We start from the raw sequence: 20,484 nt of genomic DNA on the forward strand, positions 1-20,484 counted from the left end.
CTTCCAACCCCAGAGAGCACCACACACTTGGTGCACAGACATACATTAGAGCAAAACACTCATAAATAAATCTAAACATCTTTTAAAAGAGAGTTTCAGGAGCATGGCATTTAATGTTCTACTTTTCTCAAAGGTTCTCCTGTAACACATATTGATAATAAGCTGCACAAAGCCTATCCCCGCTAAGTTCACACTTTGGCAAGTCAATGCTTTCACACTACATATTTAAAATTGCTTGCTTTTGGATCCAAAATGTGTTGACTAAATCACCTGTAACCAATGCCATTACACACAGTAATTACTTTATGTTCATTCTCAGTAAGTCCCCCTTGGACCCTCTGCAGATCACCACCCCCCCTTTTTTAATGTAGGACTTTTTAAAAATATTGTATTTTATGTGGATTTAAAAAAGAAAAAACAATTAGACAACATTATAACATGACCCCAGCCAGTGCTAAAACAAGTTTATTGTCTCCAAGTTTGCTTTTATATCATTCTAGGAACATGCAAAGAATAGGGTCAGTCCTGAAGCATAAACAAAGTCAAGGAACAACAAGGCATAAACAAAGTAGTTAAGGAACAAACAAAACAAAGTTTCTATGATTATTGTATTCAGGGACTTAATAAGACAATCAAGACACAAAGAACACATTCCCACCTGTATTCATCTTGAGTCTTGCCCTAGCCCAATGTAAAAAATCTTGCTAATATTCTTGAAGCAGCACCGAGAGCTCTCCACACTACAGACACATCTTTAACAAGTCCTTATGGAAATGGTTTGTATTTCAGTAATAAGCCACATCGCTAATTTGTGAATTCTTAAATGTAAAACTGCATGGCATGATTTCTAAGTTTCCGAACATGTATTAGGATGCTGCAGAAAATCAGTACAAAGTACAAGTGTGTTGGAGGGGGCATATCTTTAAGGAACTGGGTGGTATGACTATGACTATGGAGGCTGCTTTCTATAATCTAGAGACAATTTCTTTTAGCTTTTTAGTTCAAAAGCTAAAAGGCCCAGACTCAAGAAGAACAATGTTCACTTTGCATCCAAGGACTAGGAAGGCCAATGTACTCAAGACATTGGCAGGAACAGTGTTGCTTTTCTAGGGAGAATCAGCTTCTTTGTTCTTTCAGGCCTTTAACTGATTGGATGAAGGCCCGGATCTGGAGCAGTGTACTTACTGAATTACAGATTCAAATGATAATCTCCAAATCCGACCTCACTGCACTCTCAAAGTGATGCCTGACCAAAATATATTGTCCACAGGACACATGGAGTTAACCCTCATGGTGCTACAGCAGTTGAGCAGTTTGCAATGCACTGCCAAACATTTTTGGTGTGTATTTTGTATCCCAGACTGATCTCAACTTCTCTTTGTAGCCAAGGATGATCTTAAACTCCAGATCCTCATGTCCCCACCTTCCAGTGCTGGGGTCACAGGTGTGTATTACCACACCTGGCTTGCTCCCACCTTTCCTGACTGAGCTGAGCCAGGTTGTTGCCTGTCTACTCTGCTTCTAGATCAGGATAGAAAGGAGCACTGTGAAACAGATATGATGTTACCAGAGTCCAAAGTATTCTAAATGGAATTTACAAAATTAACTGCTTCTATTCCCCTTTTGATAGAAAATTTCCAGGAAACTAATGCTTAAGACAAACATTTTATTTTCCTGTTTTCAGAAATGAAACTTACCTGTTTCCAAGCAAATTATATCTTTAAAACCATCCTGTGACCCAACTGTGTTGGCCTGGGTTAAAAGGAATCAAAGACTGACAAGAACATAAGAACTAAACTCTCTTTCTTGTAGCCAATTCATTTGTATCTTCGTTTTCTTGTCCATCTAAAGTAGAATTGACAACATGTGTCATAGCTACCTGGCAACTAGTATTCCAGCATATGCCAAAAAGACTAGGTTTTCACACACTATGACCTAAGCCCTATCTCCTACCCTAAACATGACTTCATTTTCTAAGTACCAAGACTACTTTCTACTTAGCTCCCTGCCTATCATGAGGCATTTATTAGACATGTGCTTTCCTCTATCAAGGATTGATGCTCTCTACCTCACTTAAGGTTTAATCACAAGTTCATGAAGACTGTTTATCCACAGTGTGACAAGAAATTCTTAGCTGCAGAATGGCACACACTTGTATAATCAGATTCCAAACTGCATGTGATAGTTGATTCTGGACGTTGAGTGTACAAAGCGATGCCTCTAAAACCAAGGTTGAATTGTCATCACTGTCACTCCCATCTACTCCTGAGGAAAAAATACATATACACATAAAATAAAAATTAAAATAGGAGAGGTATGAAAGGCATCTCTGTGTGTCTATAAGGATGTTTACAGATCTGAATAATTTTGTTATTTTGTTGTTGCTGTGATAAAATACCATGACCAAAGGAAATACCTTTGATGTGCTGATGATAAGGAAGAGAGAGGGTTCTTTTTTATTTTTAACATTTTTTTCATACAATATATTCTGATTATGGTCCCCCCGCCAATTCCTTCTAATTCCCTACCCTCCCTCCCATCTGGATCCACACTCTTTCTGTCTCTTGTTTACAAAACAGACTTCTAAGGAATAATCATAAAATAAGATAAATAAAAACCATTCTAAATATGACTAAAGTTTTTAAAAAATCTAAATATGACTAAACAACCAAACAAGAAAAAGAGTCAAAGAAAAGGCACATATAAATGCAAATAAATAGACACATGTTTGCATACTCAGGAATCCCATAAAACCAGAAGCCATAATATATATGAAAAGGACTCATGAGGTAAGGAAAACAAACAAAGCAAAAAGAAATACTCCCTGTCAACATTATGAGACAGAGAATCTCAAAAACTGCTGCTGAGTTAATTTGTGTTGGCGTCTACTGCTGGGCAGGCAGCCTATCCTTAAGAGGGATTTGTTTCCTCAGTGACACCCTCTTGGAAAAAACTAATTTTTCATTTTCAAATGGCTATCAATTGCAAATAGCTTCTGGGTTAGGATTTGGAGAATTCATCCACTTCTCCTTTCAGTACAAGGAGCACATCTGGTGTAGACCCATGTAGGCCCTGCCTCAGTCTTTGTGAGTTCATACGTGCACCAGCCCTGTGTTGTCTAGAAGGCCTTGTTTCCTCGGGGTCCTGCATCCTCTCTGACTCTTACACTCTTTCTGACTCCTCTTCCATATGGTTCCCTGAGCCTTGAGGGGAGAAATCTGATAAAGACATCCCATTTAGGGCTGAGTGTTCCAAGTCAAGGTCTCTCTACATATTATTTGGTTGTGGGTTTCTGTATTTGTCCCCATCTGGTGCAAAAGAAAGCTTCTCTGATGATGTCTGAGCAAAGCACAGATGTATGAGTATGAAAGAATGTCATTAGGAATCACTTTATTGCTGTGCCTTTTAAGTAAAAACAGTTCTTTTACTGTTGGTTTTACTCTAGGTTCCTGAGCTATCTAGTATCAGGTTCTTGGTGACTCAACAGCATTTGGTAAGAGTTCCATCACAAACATCATGACCAAGAAGCAAGTCGAGGAGGAAAGGGTTTATTTCATCACCAAAGGAAGTCAGGACTAGAACTCAAGTAGGTCAGGAAGCAGGAGCTGATACAGAGGACATGGAGGGATGTTACTTACTGGCTTGCTTCACCTGGCTTGCTCAGCTTGCTCTCTTATAGAACCCCAAACTACCAGCCCAGGGACAGCATCATTCACAATAGGCTGGGTCCTGCCCCCTTGATCACTACTTGAGAAAATGCCTTACAGCTGGATTTCATAGAGGCATTTCCTCAACTGAGGCTCTTTTCTCTGTGATAACTCCAGCTTGTATCAAGTTGACACACAAAACTAGCCAGTACAGAAGGGGTCTTAAATCAAATCGGATATTGATGGGTTACTCCCACAAGCTTTGTGCCACTGTCTTTGTTTGGGTTTCATTGTTGTGAAGACATACCATGACCAAGGCAACTCTTTTAAAGGAACACATTTAATTGGGCCTGGCTTACAGTTTCAGAGGTTTAATCCATTATCACCATGGTGGGATGCATGGCAGTGTCCAGGCAAACAGAGTGCTCTTGAGGATATATAAGACCTCAAAGCCCAACTCCACAGTGACACACTTTCTTCAACAAGGCCACACCTACTTCAACAAAGCCTCTTACTAGTGCCAAACTCCCTATGGTCCAAGCATTCAAACACACGAGTCTGTGGATGTCATAGCTATTCAAGTCATCACAGCCACCATTGCACTGCATATTTTGCAAGTCACTCTTATGGAAGGAAGGGTTCATAGCTGAGCTGATATTTAGCTTTGTCCTTTGGTAGGGTATAGAGTATTCTCTAGTACTATGAACTAGTCCTTATGAGGAATGGCTCTAGGTACCAACTCACATCTCCATGTACAATGAATTGTGCAAGTGTCATCGTCGGCAATAAACCTTACCATAAGTTTGTACAATCAATAGCCTTGGAAACAACCTGGGTTGCATGGGGGTTCCCGTGGGGCCCCTTTGACTAATAACTCAGTTAGATGTGATTTATTTTTGGTATTGAAAGCTTCATTTGGTGACAAGAGATGTCCAACTGAGGCTCTGTCTCCCCCACTATTTGGCCACTTCATTTAGATCACATTGTATGTATGTATGTATGTATGTATGTATGTATGTATGTATGTGTATGTATTACAGAAAGATTCTACTGTATCTTAGGACAGTATTCTGTATCTTATACTGTATTCTATAGGATCCCTCAAATGATCCTTAGCTGTCCCTCCCCATAATCTCTCTCTTATTCCTTTATCCCTTCCCCCTCCCTGTTTAGTCCTCCCATTCCAGTCCCTCTATCTCATCTATCCATAGCTATCTATTTTATTCCCCTTTCCTACAGAGATCCCCATAGTCCGTCACTGTCTACCTAACCTCTCTAGTCATATGGATTATAAATTGCTTATCAGTGATTTAACAGCTAATGTCCACATATAAGTGAATAGATGCCACTTCTCTTTCTAGGTCTGAATTACCTCACTCAGTATGATTTTTTTTTTCTAGTTCCACCCATTTACCTGAGAATTTCATTTCATTTTTAGCAACTAAGTAATACTTCTTTGTAGAAATAGAAAAGAGTTTATATGGCTTATGGTTACAGAGGGAGAGCCCATAATGGTGGGAAAGGCATGGTAGGAGGCAGGTGGAGTAGGAATCTGAGAGATGACATGTTCAAACACATTAATTAAAATTAATTAAGTGAGGCAGAGCTATATACTCTCAAAGTCTGCCTCCAGTGATGCACTTCCTCCAGCAAAGCTCTACCTCCTAGAGGTTCCACACCCTTCCTAAACAGAACATCGTGGTGGTTTGAATGTGACGTTTCCCCGTAGCAATGCATTTAATACTTGTTCCTCAGTTAGCTGCTGTTTGGGGAGGCTCAGGGTGTACGGCTTTGCTAGAAGTAAGTAGCATGTCGCTGTATATTGGCAGATGAGAATTTAAAGACATGGACCATTCTGTTCATTTAATTCCTGCTTATGGTTCAGCTCTCCACTGTTCCCATCACCATGCCTTGTACTTGCTGCCACACTTCTCCACCATGATAGTAATGGACTCTTATCCCTTTGAGCTGTAAGTCTAAAATAAACTCTTCCTTCTATAAGTTGCCTTGGCTATGATGATTTATAACAGCAATAGAAAAATAACTAAGATAGGCACCAGCTGAAGACCAAATGTCTGAATACCTGAGCTTCTGAGCAACATTTCTTATTCAAATGGTTACAGTGACTTTATCACTGACATCAAAGTCCAATGGCTACAACCTTTCTATGCATCCTCAATGCCACTAACTTAAAGTGAATCCCTGGCTAGATTGGAACTACTGAGGCACCCAGCTTCCTAGACTGGGCGCTGGCTTTCTATCTTTCCAGTGTGTAAATCATTATTTAATTTCCAGTGTGTAAATCATTATTTAATTATCCAGCCCCTTACTGTGTATGCCAGTCTTTCTCATAATTCTCTCCTTCTTTCCATCCCTTTCTCCCTCCCTCCCTCCCTCTTACCCTTAAAGAATTTATTGCACTGGAAAAAAGGGTCTCAAGATTTCAGTTTTTACTCTAGGGTAAATTTCAACCCAGAGAAGGTCTATTCCCTTATGACTTAATATCAGCCTTTCTCTCATAAATTTGATGCCAAACATGGGGCAGTAGTGTCACAATGCCCTTTTGGAAAAAAAGAAGCAGGCATACAGGAGAAGTTATATAATAGTTCCCTAATATTTGGTAGATCATAATCTTGGCTAAGTGGTGGGAAAGAGGAAGAAGTCATTTCCTTTGGTTGTACCATATTTCATTGGTAGTTTACAGGATATGAAGAGAGTCTCCTTGATCCAATAGTATGTTTTTCTGTTTGGAGGTTAACTCACTGAAGGTACAATTAATTCAGTTGCCTGACATCTTAGTTTTCAATACGTTTGTTGAGACTATGTGGTTGTTTTGTTTTGTTTTTGAGACAGAATCTGCTATAAAGCCTTATCAGGTCTTGAATTTGTAATCCACAGGTTTCAGCCTCCCAAGTATTGTGATGACGGGCATACACCACATCTGGCTTCCTATTTAAAGGGAATATTAGTACAAATTTGGGCTTGTTGGTATGGATGTGATCCTGTGACCTTGGATCTCTGTCTTTTGAATAGTCTCAGCCACTTTAAGGGTAAAAGCTGTGCAGGAACACCACCTCACAGGACTCTTGATCTGCTCTGACTACATTCCTGCTCAGGGCACAACAACATCATCTGACAGTTGCTGTTTAATGCAGTGACTGCACAAATCTCTTTGCTCTCCCCTCCACACCCCCCTGCACCATCTTCCTGTGAGCTCAGCTGATAAGAGGTTAGGAAAAAATTTGCAAAGAGGAACATTTAGGCAACACATATAACTTAAACACACACATAGACACGCACAAATTAAAAATATTAAAAAATTAATTAAGATAGCATTTTGTGTGTGGGTATACATGCATATGTGCCACAGCACATATGAGTGGAAGCCAGAGGGCAACTTGAGGGATTCAAGTATTTTCTTCTACCATGTGGGTTCTGGGATTCACAATCAGGTGTCAGGCCTGGTAGCAAATGTTTTATACCCACTGAGCCATTCTGCTAGCTACCCCCACCCCAAGCATTCTTTAGCTTTGCCTTACATGTTTCAATCCATTGAATTTTAAATTCGTTTAGGAATAGTTTTCCTATAAAACTTTTCATTGATGAAGTATTCTTCTTAGCTTATAAATGTGTATGAGCCATATACAGCCACAAAACTAGATAAGATGGATGAAGCAAAGAAGTGCAGGCCGACAGGGACCGGATGTAGATCTCTCCTGAGAGACACAGCCAGAATACAGAAAATACAGAGGCGAATGCCAGCAGCAAATCACTGAACTGAGAACAGGACCCCCATTGAAGGAATCAGAGAAAGGACTGAAAGAGCTAAAGGGGCTTGAGACCCCATATGAACAACAATGCCAACCAACCAGAGCTTCCAGTTACTAAGCCACTACCCAAAGACTATACATGGACTGACCCTGGGCTCCAACCTCATAGGTAACAATGAATAGCCTAGTAAGACCACCAGTGGAAGGGGAAGCCCTTGGTCTTGCCAAGGCTGGACCCCCAGTGAATGGGATTTTTGGGGGAAGGGTAGTAATGGGGGGAGAATGGGGAGGGGAACACCCATATAGAAGGGGAAGGGTAGGGGTTAGGGAGATGTTGGCCTGGAAACTAGGAGAGGGAATAACATTTGAAATGTAAATAAAAATACCGAATTTAATAAAGATGGAAAAAATAAATGTGTATGAGCTTCCCATTTTATTTCTGTAGTCTTGTTTCACTGTGGTTTACTGTGATTTCAATTCCTGTTTTGTTTTGGTTTTTTGGTGTGTAGTATGGCCCAACATATAGCATCTCTTTTTTAATCTCTTGCGTATATTTTCTGAAAGGTTAATAACGTTCTTCACTTCTGTGTCTGTCTTAGTTAGGGTTTCACTGCTGTGAACAGACACCATGACCAAGGCAACTGTTATAAAAAACAACATTTAATTGGGTATGGCTTATAGGTTCAGAGATTCAGTGCAGTATCATCAAGGCAGGAACATGGCAGTGTCTAGGCAGGCATTGTGCAGGAGGGACTGAGAGTTCCACATCTTCATCTGAAGGCTGCTAGCAGAATACTGGCTTCCAGGCAGTTAGAATGAAGGTCTTAAAGTTCACACACACAGTGACACATCTACTCCAACAGGACCACAGCTTCTAATGGTGCCACTCCCTGGGCCGAGCATAGACAACCCATCACAGTATCATGGCTGATTTTCAACTCATTCAACTCGTCTGATAATTACTGAGAGTGCTATATAGAGGAAGTCCGCTGAAATGGAGTAGTGAAATAATACCCAAACATTACAATAGTCAGGATACTTTTTGTAGCACTGGGGATTGAATCTAGGGTCTTGTGTATTTTAAGGAAGCACTCTACCACTGAGCTACATCCCTAGTCCTACTTTTTTAAATCAAAGAGAAAACAAACAAAACAAACAAAAACCACCTGTATTCCACAACCCGGAACTGGATGCAGCAGCTCCTGCCTGTAATTCTAGCACTCAGGAAATAGATGCAGGAGGGTTCAGATTTCTAGGGTATCCTTGATTGCACACCATGTTGGCAGCCAGCACACAGTACATAAGATGCTTTCCCAACATCAACAACAACAGAGACTGGGTAGAAGGCTCAGTGGCTAAAACACTTGACATTCTTGCAGAGGACACAGGTTTGGTAACTCCAGGTCCAGAGGAGCTAACATCTTCTTTTGACCTCTGTGAGTACCAGACACACGTGGGGTACACATACATACACGCAGACTCTCACACATATGCATAAACTTAAATAAATACATCTTGTTACAAAAGACAAGCAAAAATAGGCTCAAAAATTTTATCCTGAAAATATTTCTGGGAGTATTTAAAATATTTGAAACAAAAGCCTTGGGGGTGTGTGTGCCAAATTGAAACTTTTTAGAATTACAAAATATACTAACTAAGGAGGCTAGAGAGACCTCAGCACATGAGTTCTTGCTGCTCTTACAGAGGACCTGAGTTCAATTCCCAGCACCCACTTTAAGAGGCATACAACCACCTATAACTCCAGCTATCAGCTACTCCAAGGAATCTTCTCCATGGGTACCCAAATATACATGCACATTTATGCATGCACGCTTACACGCACACATGCACATACACTCATACTTTAAGAATCATTCTTTTTAAAAATACAGTAACAAAACTCAGAAGAGATGACTTACAGAAGACTAGGATTTGGTTTCCAGCACTCACAGGACAGTTTAAAAATAATTTACAACTAGAGTTCCAGGGGATCAGATGCTTTTTGTTCTGACCTCTACAGGCACCAGCACACATGTGGTGCAGAGATATACATGTAGGCAAATAGAGTGGTCGGAAAGTCCTTGCTGAGGTCATATAACTGCTGATAAGAATGACTGAGTTTATGTATTTTTCCTAATTAATAAAGTAGCAGGATAGTTATTAAATAATCGTGGTTATTAGTAGGCACAATGTTTCAAAGATAGGGTAGAGGAAATAGCATTCTACAGATGAAATATATGTAACTTCTTCTACCATTGCTATACAGTGTTTATTATTAGAACTGGGTTTTTTTTTTCAAAGATGGGGTCTTAGTACAACTTTAGCTACTAGTAGTTACTTCCTATGTAGCCTAGGCTACCCTTAAAGTCACACAACTCTCCTGAATGTGAGATTAAAAAACTCTTTTATGTGGAAAAATGCAAATCAGATGTTTAAAGATATACATGCTTTGTAGATCAGCCAATTACTATAATTATGAGAAACTAGAAACTTTACAAAGATCTATTTTACTTTATCCATACAGAGTATGTGTACACTGCAAAAACACATTAGGATGCTCATTAGGGTATAAGATCTCCCCAAAACAAAGCTACAAACAGGCTGTTGTAAGCCTCCATGTACGCACGTGCTGGTTCTCTTCAAGAGCAATAAGTGTGCTTAATCACTGAGAGCTAATTTGTGGCAGGGTCTTCCTTTGGATATGGAAAGTTTGATTCTGCGGTTCTGTGTGTGCAACATTTCTTGTCCCATCGTTATTCTGAAATAAAGGCAATGGCATGGCTACTAGAGCCGTTTACCTTCTCATGGCTAGTTAATAAAGCCTCAGAGACAGACTATAACCCTCTTAAATGTCCTATCTTGGACAGCCTCACATAAGTGACAATGAAAAGAATGGTAGAAATAAGTTGAGAGCAGTGACTGTTTAAAGAGCACAAGGAGCAGGAGTGGAGCTCAGTGCTAGGCACCTGCATAATGTCCATGCTAACAAGTACCGTGAATTTAGTAATGGAAATCAGTCCTATCACACTGTACTAAGCAATGAATGAACAGAGGTGCCAAAGGTTAATCTGCTCACATAACCATTCAGGAGATTCTTTGTCCCCTGTCTATCACCCAATGTTAGGTGAATCACATCACTTCTCCTAACAAACCCAACTTTCCTTTTACCTTCCTGAGACTTCAAACACCATCCCTCCACTAGCAGCTTTTATTTTCAGATACACACACAAAAAAATCATAGTGTTATAAAAAGTTCCTCCGCGGAACACTCCTCCATTGTTGGTGGGATTGCAGACTGGTACAACCATTCTGGAAATCAGTCTGGAGGTTCCTCAGAAAATTGGACATTGAACTGCCTGAGGATCCAGCTATACCTCTCTTGGGCATATACCCAAAAGATGCCCCAACATATAAAAAAAAGTGTGCTCCACTGTGTTCATAGCATCCTTGTTTATGATAGCCGGAAGCTGGAAGAAACCCGGATGCCCTTCAACAGAGGAATGGATACAGAAGATGTGGTACATCTACACAATGGAATATTACTCAGCTATCAAAAACAATGCCTTTATGAAATTCATAGGCAAATGGTTGGAACTGGAGGATGTCATCCTGAGTGAGGTGACCTAGTTGCAGAAGGGCACACATGGTATGCACTCATTGATGGGTGGCTATTGGCCCGAATGCTTGAATTACCCTAGATGCATAGAACAAATGAAACTCAAGACGGATGATCAAAATGTGAATGGTTCACTCCTTCTTTAAAAGGGGAACAAGAATACCCTTGGCAGGGAATAGAGAGGCAAAGATTAAAACAGAGACAGAAGGAACACCCATTCAGAGCCTGCCCCACATGTGGCCCATACATATACAGCCATCCAATTAGACAAGATGGATGAAGCAAAGAAGTGCAGACCGACAGGAGCCGGATGTAGATCTCTCCTGAGAGACACAGACAGAATACAGCAAATACAGAGGCGAATGCCAGCAGCAAACCACTGAACTGAGAACAGGACCCCCGTTGAAGGAATCAGAGAAAGAATTGGAAAGCTTGAAGGGGCTTGAGACCCCATATGAACAACAATGCCAACCAACCAGAGCTTCCAGGGACTAAGCCACTACCTAAAGACTATACATGGACTGACCCTGGACTCTGACCCCATAGGTAGCAATGAATATCCTAGTAAGAGCACCAGTGGAAGGGGAAGCCCTTTGTCCTGCTAAGACTGAACCCCCAGTGAACTAGACTATGGGGGGAGGGCGGCAATGGGGGGAGGATGGGGAGGGGAACACCCATAAAGAAGGGGAGGGGGAGGGGTTAGGGGGATGTTGGCCCAGAAACCGGGAAAGGGAATAACATTCGAAATGTAAATAAGAAATACTTAAGTTAATAAAAAAAGTAATAATAGGAAAAAAAAAGAAGCAATGGGGAGATGAGAGTGTTATTTTAATCAAGGGGAAGACCTGCTGAAGAGTGGGGTGATTATTCTTTCTCCTTTCCCATGTCCCTATCCATGACCTGAAATTCACTGACTAGCTGGACAGCATGTGAGAGTGGACTGCACTTGTGCTGAGATAAAGTCTTAAACAGCAAGTTTGTGTAGTAAGGTAGGAAAGAGGAAAATGATGAGCTATCTTAACAGTGATTAAAAACAATCCAGGATCCACATGTTTCATGTGGCCTAACCACCATTGGTTCTCAACCAAAGCAGTTGCTCTGACTCAACAGGGGGAGTGAGTGGCAGCCTATTGGACAGCAGCAACATCTTTTAGGCACTTAGTAAAGTATGTGAAGGCTACACCAATGCCCAAGAATATACAACCCAGTATTAACAGGACTAGGACACAAAAAGACTAAGATGTGTGGGATTTTTTTTGTTCTTATAATTTATTTTTACGCTCATTGATGTTCTACTTGTGTATATGTCTGTGTGAGGGTGTCAGAAGCCCTGGAGCTGGAGTTATGAACAGGTCTGAACTGCTGTGTGGGTGCTGGGAAATTAACTCCTGTCCTCTGGAAGAGCAGTCAGTGCTCTTTACTACTGAGCCATCTCTAGTCCTTTCCCCATCCATAACATAGACTTGAAATAATGGAAAGACCACACCAAAATTCTAGTTTTAGGCCCTAATGGTGTTCACCTTATAGAGCTGGGGACAAATGTTGTAGGAGTCTGTAGTAGTTCCTGTTCATCATGAGTCACAATAACACCTCAGACATACTGAGCATTTTGGGTGGGCCAGCAGCACTTATTCAGACAGGTTCTGTTATTAAGGCTGGCACGACATCCTTCTAAGAGGCTGGAACTATAATTACTTCCATGGCCAGGTAAACCTTCAAAGCTTTGAGATTGAACTCAGGACCTCATTCAGTGTATGCAGACATTTTAAATACTTGACATCTTAGGTGATGTTGATGTTTGCCCATGTTTGGGTATCATGGGTGTGAAAGACTGCATTCGAAGCCAGATACAAGAACTTGGTTTCTGGCCTTCCTCCCTGTGGTATTACAGTTGTCACCTGCTCTTCTTATGTGTAGGAGTGTTTTGTCTGCATGTATGTATGTGTACCACTTGTGTACCTCATGCCTACAAAATGTCAGAAGGCATCAGAAGCCATGGAACCAGAGTTCTGGATGGTTTTGAGCCATCACCATGTAGGTGATAGGAACCGAATCCGAGTTGTCTGCAAGAGCAACAAGTGCTCTTAACTGCTGAGCCATCCCTCCAGCCCCCAGTAGCCTGCTTTCTTTTCCTTTAGGTTTCCTGTAGGTAAGGCTGGCCTAGAACTCCTAAACCTCCTGTTTCAGCATCTTGAGATGTGCTGTAATAAACAGTATGTATGACCTCATCATTTCTACATCTGTACTTAGAAGTATTTTAGAGACAATGAGTGCTGTGTCAATTCTTACATTCATTGGCTAGCATTACTAGACTGTTCTTCTCAAGCTATTTCCATCTAATGCCCATCAGCTAAGCAAGTACATCAATTCTCTAGTAGGCTGGCTTCCAAACTACCTACATTCTTGCTTCTGCTCACCCGTTTCACCTAAATGTTTTCTCCCTTTTCTCTTCCAGATCTAACCACCAAACCCTTATTTTCAATAAAAATAATTTCAGAAATCTTTCCTGAGCAGGTGTACAAGGAGTCTGTCCCTCAAAATTTATGGTATTTTTTACTACTTTAATTCTAAAACACGCTGAACATCAATTCTTCGGTCCTCTTTAACTATCCACATCTCGGGCTAAGTTGTAAATGTTCAAAGAAATCTGGAGTTAGATTCCTTCCTTCACAGCCCCATACAAAGGACAGTACACAGAGGGTGCTCATCAAGTATTTACAGTTTTATAGCAGCAAAGGCTGAAGTGTTGCCACAAAACATTACAAGTACAATATTGCTCATCAGCCTACACTGAGATGGCTTCCCTGTAGTCATCACACATAGTTCTTGCTTTTTTGTGACTAGTCTGCTGAGTAAAAGCTGAGTTGTGGGTGAACAATTCCCCACTTTTAGGGACCACTTCTACTATGAATTCTCGGGTGCTTACTAGGCTCTGACTCCTGTCTGAAGGTATTATCACATTCATCACATTTGTGGGGCTTTCTCACAGTGTGGGTTCCCTAATGTTCTGTGAGATCTGACACTTGAATAAAGGCCTTCCCACCCTCAGCACATTTATATGGTCTCTCTTCAGTATGAATTTGCTCATGTTCTATAAGACTTGTTTTTTGAACAAATGTTTTTCCACATATACTGCACTTATAGGACTTCTCGCTGGTGTGGTTCTTCCGCTGCTGACTAGGACCACTTTGAGTGAAGAGTTTCTCCTTGTGATGGGTTTCCTGATGGGTAGCAAGAGATGAGTTATAAACAAAAGCTCTCCCACAATCACTGCATTCATAGGGTTTTGTACCAGTGTGAACTCCTTGGTGCTGAGAAAGTGTGGAACGGCGATTAAAACTTTTATTACACTGAAGACACTGATAAGGTCTGTTTCTCCTGTGGCTCTTGAGATGGTGAAAGAGGCCTGCTTTCTGGCAAAAGGCTTTGCCACATTCATTACAGTGGTAGTGCTTTTCTCCCGAGTGAAGTCTCTGATGTTGGTTAAGCGCTGACCACTGGCCAAAAGCCCTGCCACATTCATTACATTTATATGGTTTCTCTCCAGTGTGTACCACCTTGTGTCGAATAAGAACAGTCCTCCATCGGAAAGTTTTCCCACATTCTTCACATCTGTAGGGCCTGTCTCCAGTGTGGATTCTTCTATGCTCTATGAGGCGGGAGTGCTGACTAAAAGTCTTTCCACACTCATCACATCCATGCACTTTTCGCCCTGGACAGATGTTCTGGAGTTCAGCGTGGTTTGAGTTCTCAGTCAAATTTACCACATTTTCATTACGCAGTGGCTGGCTGTCTTCACGGGAAATACCAGAAGACTCTTCTCTAGGGTCACGAGTTTCTTCACACTTAAGCGTATCCTTTGCTAATCTGCTAGAGGGATTCTGTTCTGCTTCCATTCCTTCCCAGAGGCCTTGCTTTAGAGTTACATTCCTGGATTCATTTCCAGTCTCAATACCTGAAACTACAAAAAGCAGCCTGCATGTTACTTACTCTCCAGGTAGTAAATGGTAGCTTATGAAATTACATAAAAGTATTCAAATGAAAGTCACATAAGATCTCAGAGTTTTTACTATAAACTACAAAAATACATCAGGGTACAAGATGAATCAAATACATAATGCACTTCAAAAATGAATAAAGAGATAATAAAAGCCATCTCTCCAGCCTCTTACTGTCCTTCAGTAAGATAAATACTTTTTTCAGACTACTAGGGAGCTGCAGACATTATGTAACAAAAACTTATTTATCTTATTTATAAGAACTAAGGATATAGTCCAAGTGGAAGACAGAAATACTGTTTAATAGATCGAAGTCTACAAATAGCAGAGAGGTCAGAATAAGGGATTATAATTATCAGAAGAATAAAATTAAGTAAACCTAAACAAAATAAAACTGGAATTTAGAAAACTACTAATTTTATAATAATAAGAAGAGGCTGTGGATGCACATCAGAGAGATATAATGCTTGTCTGGCATGCATGAGGTTCTGGGTTTAAAAGAAAATGGGTCGGGGTGGGCTGGGGTGCGGAGGGTGGTTAACTAAAGGATGACAAACCAGGACACATGAATGTTGACACACGAGCATCAAGTCTGGACAGCGCTCCCAATTTTAATGAGAAACAACAGGAAGCACCAATGGAGTCCTGTTAGCCCTGCTTCCCCTTCCTTTCCTTCCTTCTTTACCTTGTTCCTCCTGGGCTTCACCGTCTGCAAGTTCACACCCTGGCTTAGCTTTGACAAACTGAAGGGACACACTGGGTTTCTGCTCTGCTGCTAAAGGCTTCGTCTCCCGTAACAACATTTCCTGCTTTTCAATTTGGACTGAGGTCTGTGAGAAATGAGAGAAGCACTCTAATAACAGCAAACAAGAGTTCAGTATCCAGTCACCTGCCTGCTCAAGTCTTTTCACAGCAATCAGCCTGTCTCCATCTCATTTTTCAAGTTCATTTGAAATGTCACTTTCTATACTCCTAAATTTTGTTGATTTTTCTGTTATTTTTATATCTTTGCCCCAGGTTCAAAGAATAGAGATGGGAAAGAGGTGAAAGGAGGCTGGAAAGAAAGCAGAGAGGAGGAAAAAGGAATTCTGGAGGAAGTGGCTGGAGAACAGCTCAGTAGTTAAGAACACTTGCTGTTCTTCAGAGGACTAGGATGTAGGGTTCCCAGCATCCAAACTGGGTGATTTCCAATGGTCTGTATCTCTAGTTAATAGGCATAGCTTCCTAAAATGATGTCTATTAACTCGACTTTTGACCTACTGGCCTCCTAATCACCATGTAGAATTTACCCAATATGGCAACCAGAGTGATTATTTTCAAATTTACTTTATATTTCTCTTCTGCTCAAAGCTAAGCAGAAGAGATTTGATTTTCCATCTGCCAAAAAATCTAAAATCTTTATAATTATCTCTAAGCCCATATATGATATAATTTCTTTAATTCTTTCGTCTTCTCTATAAATTCACCTCTACCCTGGGCATAGTGGCAGCACATAAGGCCCATGCAGTCAGATGTCCTCTGCTGTGAATGGTATGACCCTCATATCCTTTACTACCCCTTTTGGTATATTTATCAACATCTAACACCTTACACATTTGTGGAATCTTTTTTCCTCTATCTCTTCTCAATAGACTAGAATCTACACAGTGACTTCTATATGGTGTTCACTGGTGCATTCCAAGTGCCTTTGTTGGTGTGTGGTATAAAACTAGTACCATTAAAACTTGCAGAATGGCCACCTATAACCTTTAATTCTATCAGAAATGACATTATCAGTCCTCTTAAATGTAACTATAAATTGATGACCCTGTTTCAAACTTTTTGGCTCCTTTTTTTCTCTCACATCTATTTTATACCCAGATGCCAGACTGCACTTCTTATATTTCACAGGTTCATCCTCTTCATACTGAGATGTCCTAAGGTTAGCTCTTCTGACAGGCTTTTGGTAAATTCATTAATTGATGTCTGAGGCTGACTTATATGCTATAAGATGTCTAGAATCATCACTGTGCTCCTCAGTTATAACAACCAAAATTTGTCTAAAAACTGTCAAATGTCCTCTTTGGCTCAGAATTACTATTGGTTGAAAACCAGCCTTGTCAGTTAAGACAAAAATAAAAAAGGTTATAAGTGATTCTTTCTTCTGCCTCTTTTATATAATTTTTATAGCTTATTTAGACTATAGAGAAAATTCTAGAAGACAATTCAAACTGAGTGGTTTATGGTCAATGTCATAGACTCTGTACCTAAATTTTCTTACTCAAACTTCACTTTTCCAACACGAATGGGCTTTCTATCCCTCAAACATGTATTCCCCACACCTACCCTCCCACCTAACTTTCTATTCTGGTCCAGTATCTCATTCATTCAGGATAGTGATCTCCACCTCCATCTTTTAACTGTTTGATGCAGAAATCAGGGCAGTGAATATATGTTGAATGACTTTTCCTGGGGAGATATGAGCAAGCTTCTTTTCCTTCCAGATAGGGCACTAACAAACCAACTAAAGATCCCATCTAAGCTTGGCCAGCCAAGAGTTCTTTGAGCTTGCTAATAGCATAGGTGGCATTTCTTAAAATGCCAGGGTGACAAGTCCCACTCTAGCACTGGTGAAGAATTCAAATTCACTATACTGAAGTTTTGCTGTCCATTAACAGATCTGGAGAAAGAGGGATTACCAGCTGGTATTCACCACCAATGTTTCTACTTGGGAATATTAATAGCCCCATAACCGTGCACATAGCTATCAAAGTTCTGTGGATTAAGCACAGGTCCTTCAACATACTAAACAAGTCCTCTAGCACAGAATCACATCTCCAGCTCTTGTTATTTTTGAGACAGGATCTTTCAATAGAGCCCAGGTTATCCTCAAACTCACAATCTATCTACTTCCATCACCCGAGTGCGAGCTGACAGGCACGTGCTCCTGCCCAGCTCAAAACCTACTTCTTAGTTACTTGTTTTATATTACATAATATACTTTACAAGAAGCTGTTTTCCAACCTATCACCACCATCTCTCTAATAACTGCTCCTTCTAGTATCTTCTTTCTGTAGTATACGCCTGTGTTTCTAACTAATTCATCAGACATAACTTTGTAACTTAGCACAGAAATATACAATCCCTCTGACAAAAAGGTATAAATAGACTAAGACCAGGCAGGAGTAGAGGTGTATACCTGTAATCTCAGCATTAAGAATGTGAGACAGGAAGATTACAAGCACAAGGCTAGGTAGGATGTGTAACATACAAGTTCAACTTCAAATTTCCATGAAACCAAAGTTCCCCTTGGAGCCACCTAAATGTCAATAAGCTTTGTAAACTAGTGGCATACTTCACAATTGAGTTTAGGAAACAGAACCCACATTTTCTTTTTTCTTACCCGGTATCCTAGTTCATCTAGTTCTCTCTCTAAATCCTCCAGCACAGTCACTACCTCCTCCACACTCTCAGGATTCTGCTCCTGCACCCAGGCCTGCAGCTCCTCAGGCAGGATGGTCAAGAACTGTTCCAGCACCAGCAGCTCCAGGATCTGCTCCTTGCTGTGCATGTCTGGTCGCAACCACTGATGGCAAAGTTCCCGGAGTCGGCTCAAAGCCTCCCGGGGTCCAGATGTTTCCTGGTAGCAAAACTGTCTGAAGTATTTTCGGAAGACGTCTCTGTTATAAGTGTTCTTTTGGAGGTTCCTAACTTGTCTGGTGGTATACTTACACTCTTCCTCCATTTTTATTTCCAAAAGTCCATCTTGGTTCTTACAGATCTTGGTATCGTTAGTGGATGCCATCATAGCTATATAAAAGATTTATCAGTGTTTCAAGTAATAACTCCTTGGTAAATTTTCTTACCGAGTAGACCTAAGGGATAAGTCATCATTACTAATACAAACTACAATAAGCAAATGGCACATACTCTTAAGATTTAAGTGGGAGAGTTGAAAGACTGTCCTCCCATTAATTTATTCTTATTGATTGGAAGTACACGAACTTTCACAAAAATAGACAAAAGTGACAAAGACGTCAAATTGTTTCAGGACTTTAGGGAGTAAAGTTTGGTAAGAAACTTACCTCCACTAACTCCTAAAGTAAACCACAACTAACTGAAATAAAAACAAAAAAATTTAGAATGAGCGGATGGCGTTGGGGAAGTGCTGCCTACCGTGTGAGATACCACAAAAGATAACGGGAAGAGTACAAGAATAGGCTACTCTTGCCATGCTGCTTTTGAAAAATTTCTGCATACCTGATACAAATCATATATACACAATACAGTCTCGCGAACTGGCTTTAGCTGAGACTTAATCATTCATAAAGGTTAAAAGATGGAGAAGTCACCGCTTTTCTCCTGCCCCTCCACTTCTGTAATTCTAAACCTAACAGGTTCTGCAGCGTGCCTAGGTCCCGACCGGCTCTGCGCCCCAGGCGTACCCGTAGGCGACCGCACTGCGGCCCTGGTGGCCTTTCCCTGGCTTCCAACCTCTTTCTACGAACGAGTCTAAGTAGCAGCGAGCATTCTCCCCTAGCCTGGAGCACGAGCTCGCTCACCGCGTAGCTCCTGCGCCGAGAAGAGAACCCAGCTCGCCCAGGAACCGGAAGCTATCGCGGACAGCCACAAAGGCCGGAAGCGGTGGAACCCGGTTGCTCCTGGAGCCACTCTAGGGAGCCACGGAATGCTACTCAGTGGTTTGTCCTTGTCCCTGCGAGAGGAGTTAGGGTTTTCGGTCTGAGCGTACTGAGCCAATCGCGATGTAGAGTATTCCTGTCCCTGTCTGGTTTTGCGTTTCTCTTTCGGTATCTCCGAGACACATTCTCCTGGATCCTTTCCAACTTAGCTATGCTTCCCAGTGTGGATAGTCTCCTCAAACCTAACCTGTGGAGTTTTGACGACCTTTTCAATAATTCTCAAGTGGCCTTACTTTATGCTGATAATATGAGCATAAATTTGAAAAGCCTGAATGGTCAATGGGAGAAATATATTAAAAGGATAATTTAGTAACTTAACAAGATACTATGAACACTAAAAGCAGCCTTCATAAGTACGAGTGTGAATGAAAAGGCCACAGCTACACAAGCAACAACAAAAAAATTCAAGTACAAGAGATATGCCACATTTACTTGGGGCCAACTTTAAAATACTCTTTAAAAGCCAAATACGAACATAAATAGGAAGCAATACGCTTTCTTGGGTAGAAAAACTCAACAAAGTAATCAGCGCTTCTTAAATATGTTTGCAACTATGGCATCCCAATAAACACAACTATTTCTAGGAATATATATATTAGTTTTTAATTTAAAAGGAGAGTAAAAAAAAAAAAAAGCCCTGAAAAAGAATAGTGATGAATGGTCTTATTGTACCAGAACATTCTGTGTTCTGGAAGTCTTCTCCCTGTTCTTAGGGAGCTAATGGACATGGAGAGGATAACCAAAATCCAAATATAAGCTCTCAAAGATAGTGAT

At 40.8% G+C, this 20,484-nt stretch overlaps 1 protein-coding gene across 10 annotated transcripts; it reads right to left on the reverse strand.

The window, feature by feature from the left end:
• Positions 1 to 13,734: 13,734 nt before the first annotated feature.
• On the reverse strand, positions 13,735 to 19,689 carry Zscan12 (zinc finger and SCAN domain containing 12). 10 transcript variants are annotated; one of them, XM_039096201.2, is made up of 5 exons: positions 19,456 to 19,627; positions 19,096 to 19,127; positions 18,414 to 18,820; positions 15,717 to 15,861; positions 13,735 to 14,994 (listed from the first exon to the last, which is right to left on the reverse strand). In XM_039096201.2, the coding sequence occupies exons 3-5, from the start codon at positions 18,816 to 18,818 to the stop codon at positions 14,033 to 14,035; spliced, it is 1,512 nt and encodes a 503-aa protein (XP_038952129.1). In that variant the 5' UTR covers positions 18,819 to 18,820; positions 19,096 to 19,127; positions 19,456 to 19,627; the 3' UTR covers positions 13,735 to 14,032. The 10 variants fall into 10 exon arrangements, with proteins under 10 accessions (XP_038952129.1, XP_038952127.1, XP_063133021.1 ...); XM_039096199.2 differs by having other exon boundaries at positions 18,414 to 18,885; XM_063276951.1 differs by having other exon boundaries at positions 18,414 to 18,885; positions 19,573 to 19,618.
• Between the last annotated feature and the right edge of the window lie 795 nt (positions 19,690 to 20,484).

This window comes from Rattus norvegicus, chromosome 17, assembly GCF_036323735.1.
Source record: "Rattus norvegicus strain BN/NHsdMcwi chromosome 17, GRCr8, whole genome shotgun sequence".
NCBI classification, from domain to species: domain Eukaryota; kingdom Metazoa; phylum Chordata; class Mammalia; order Rodentia; family Muridae; genus Rattus; species Rattus norvegicus.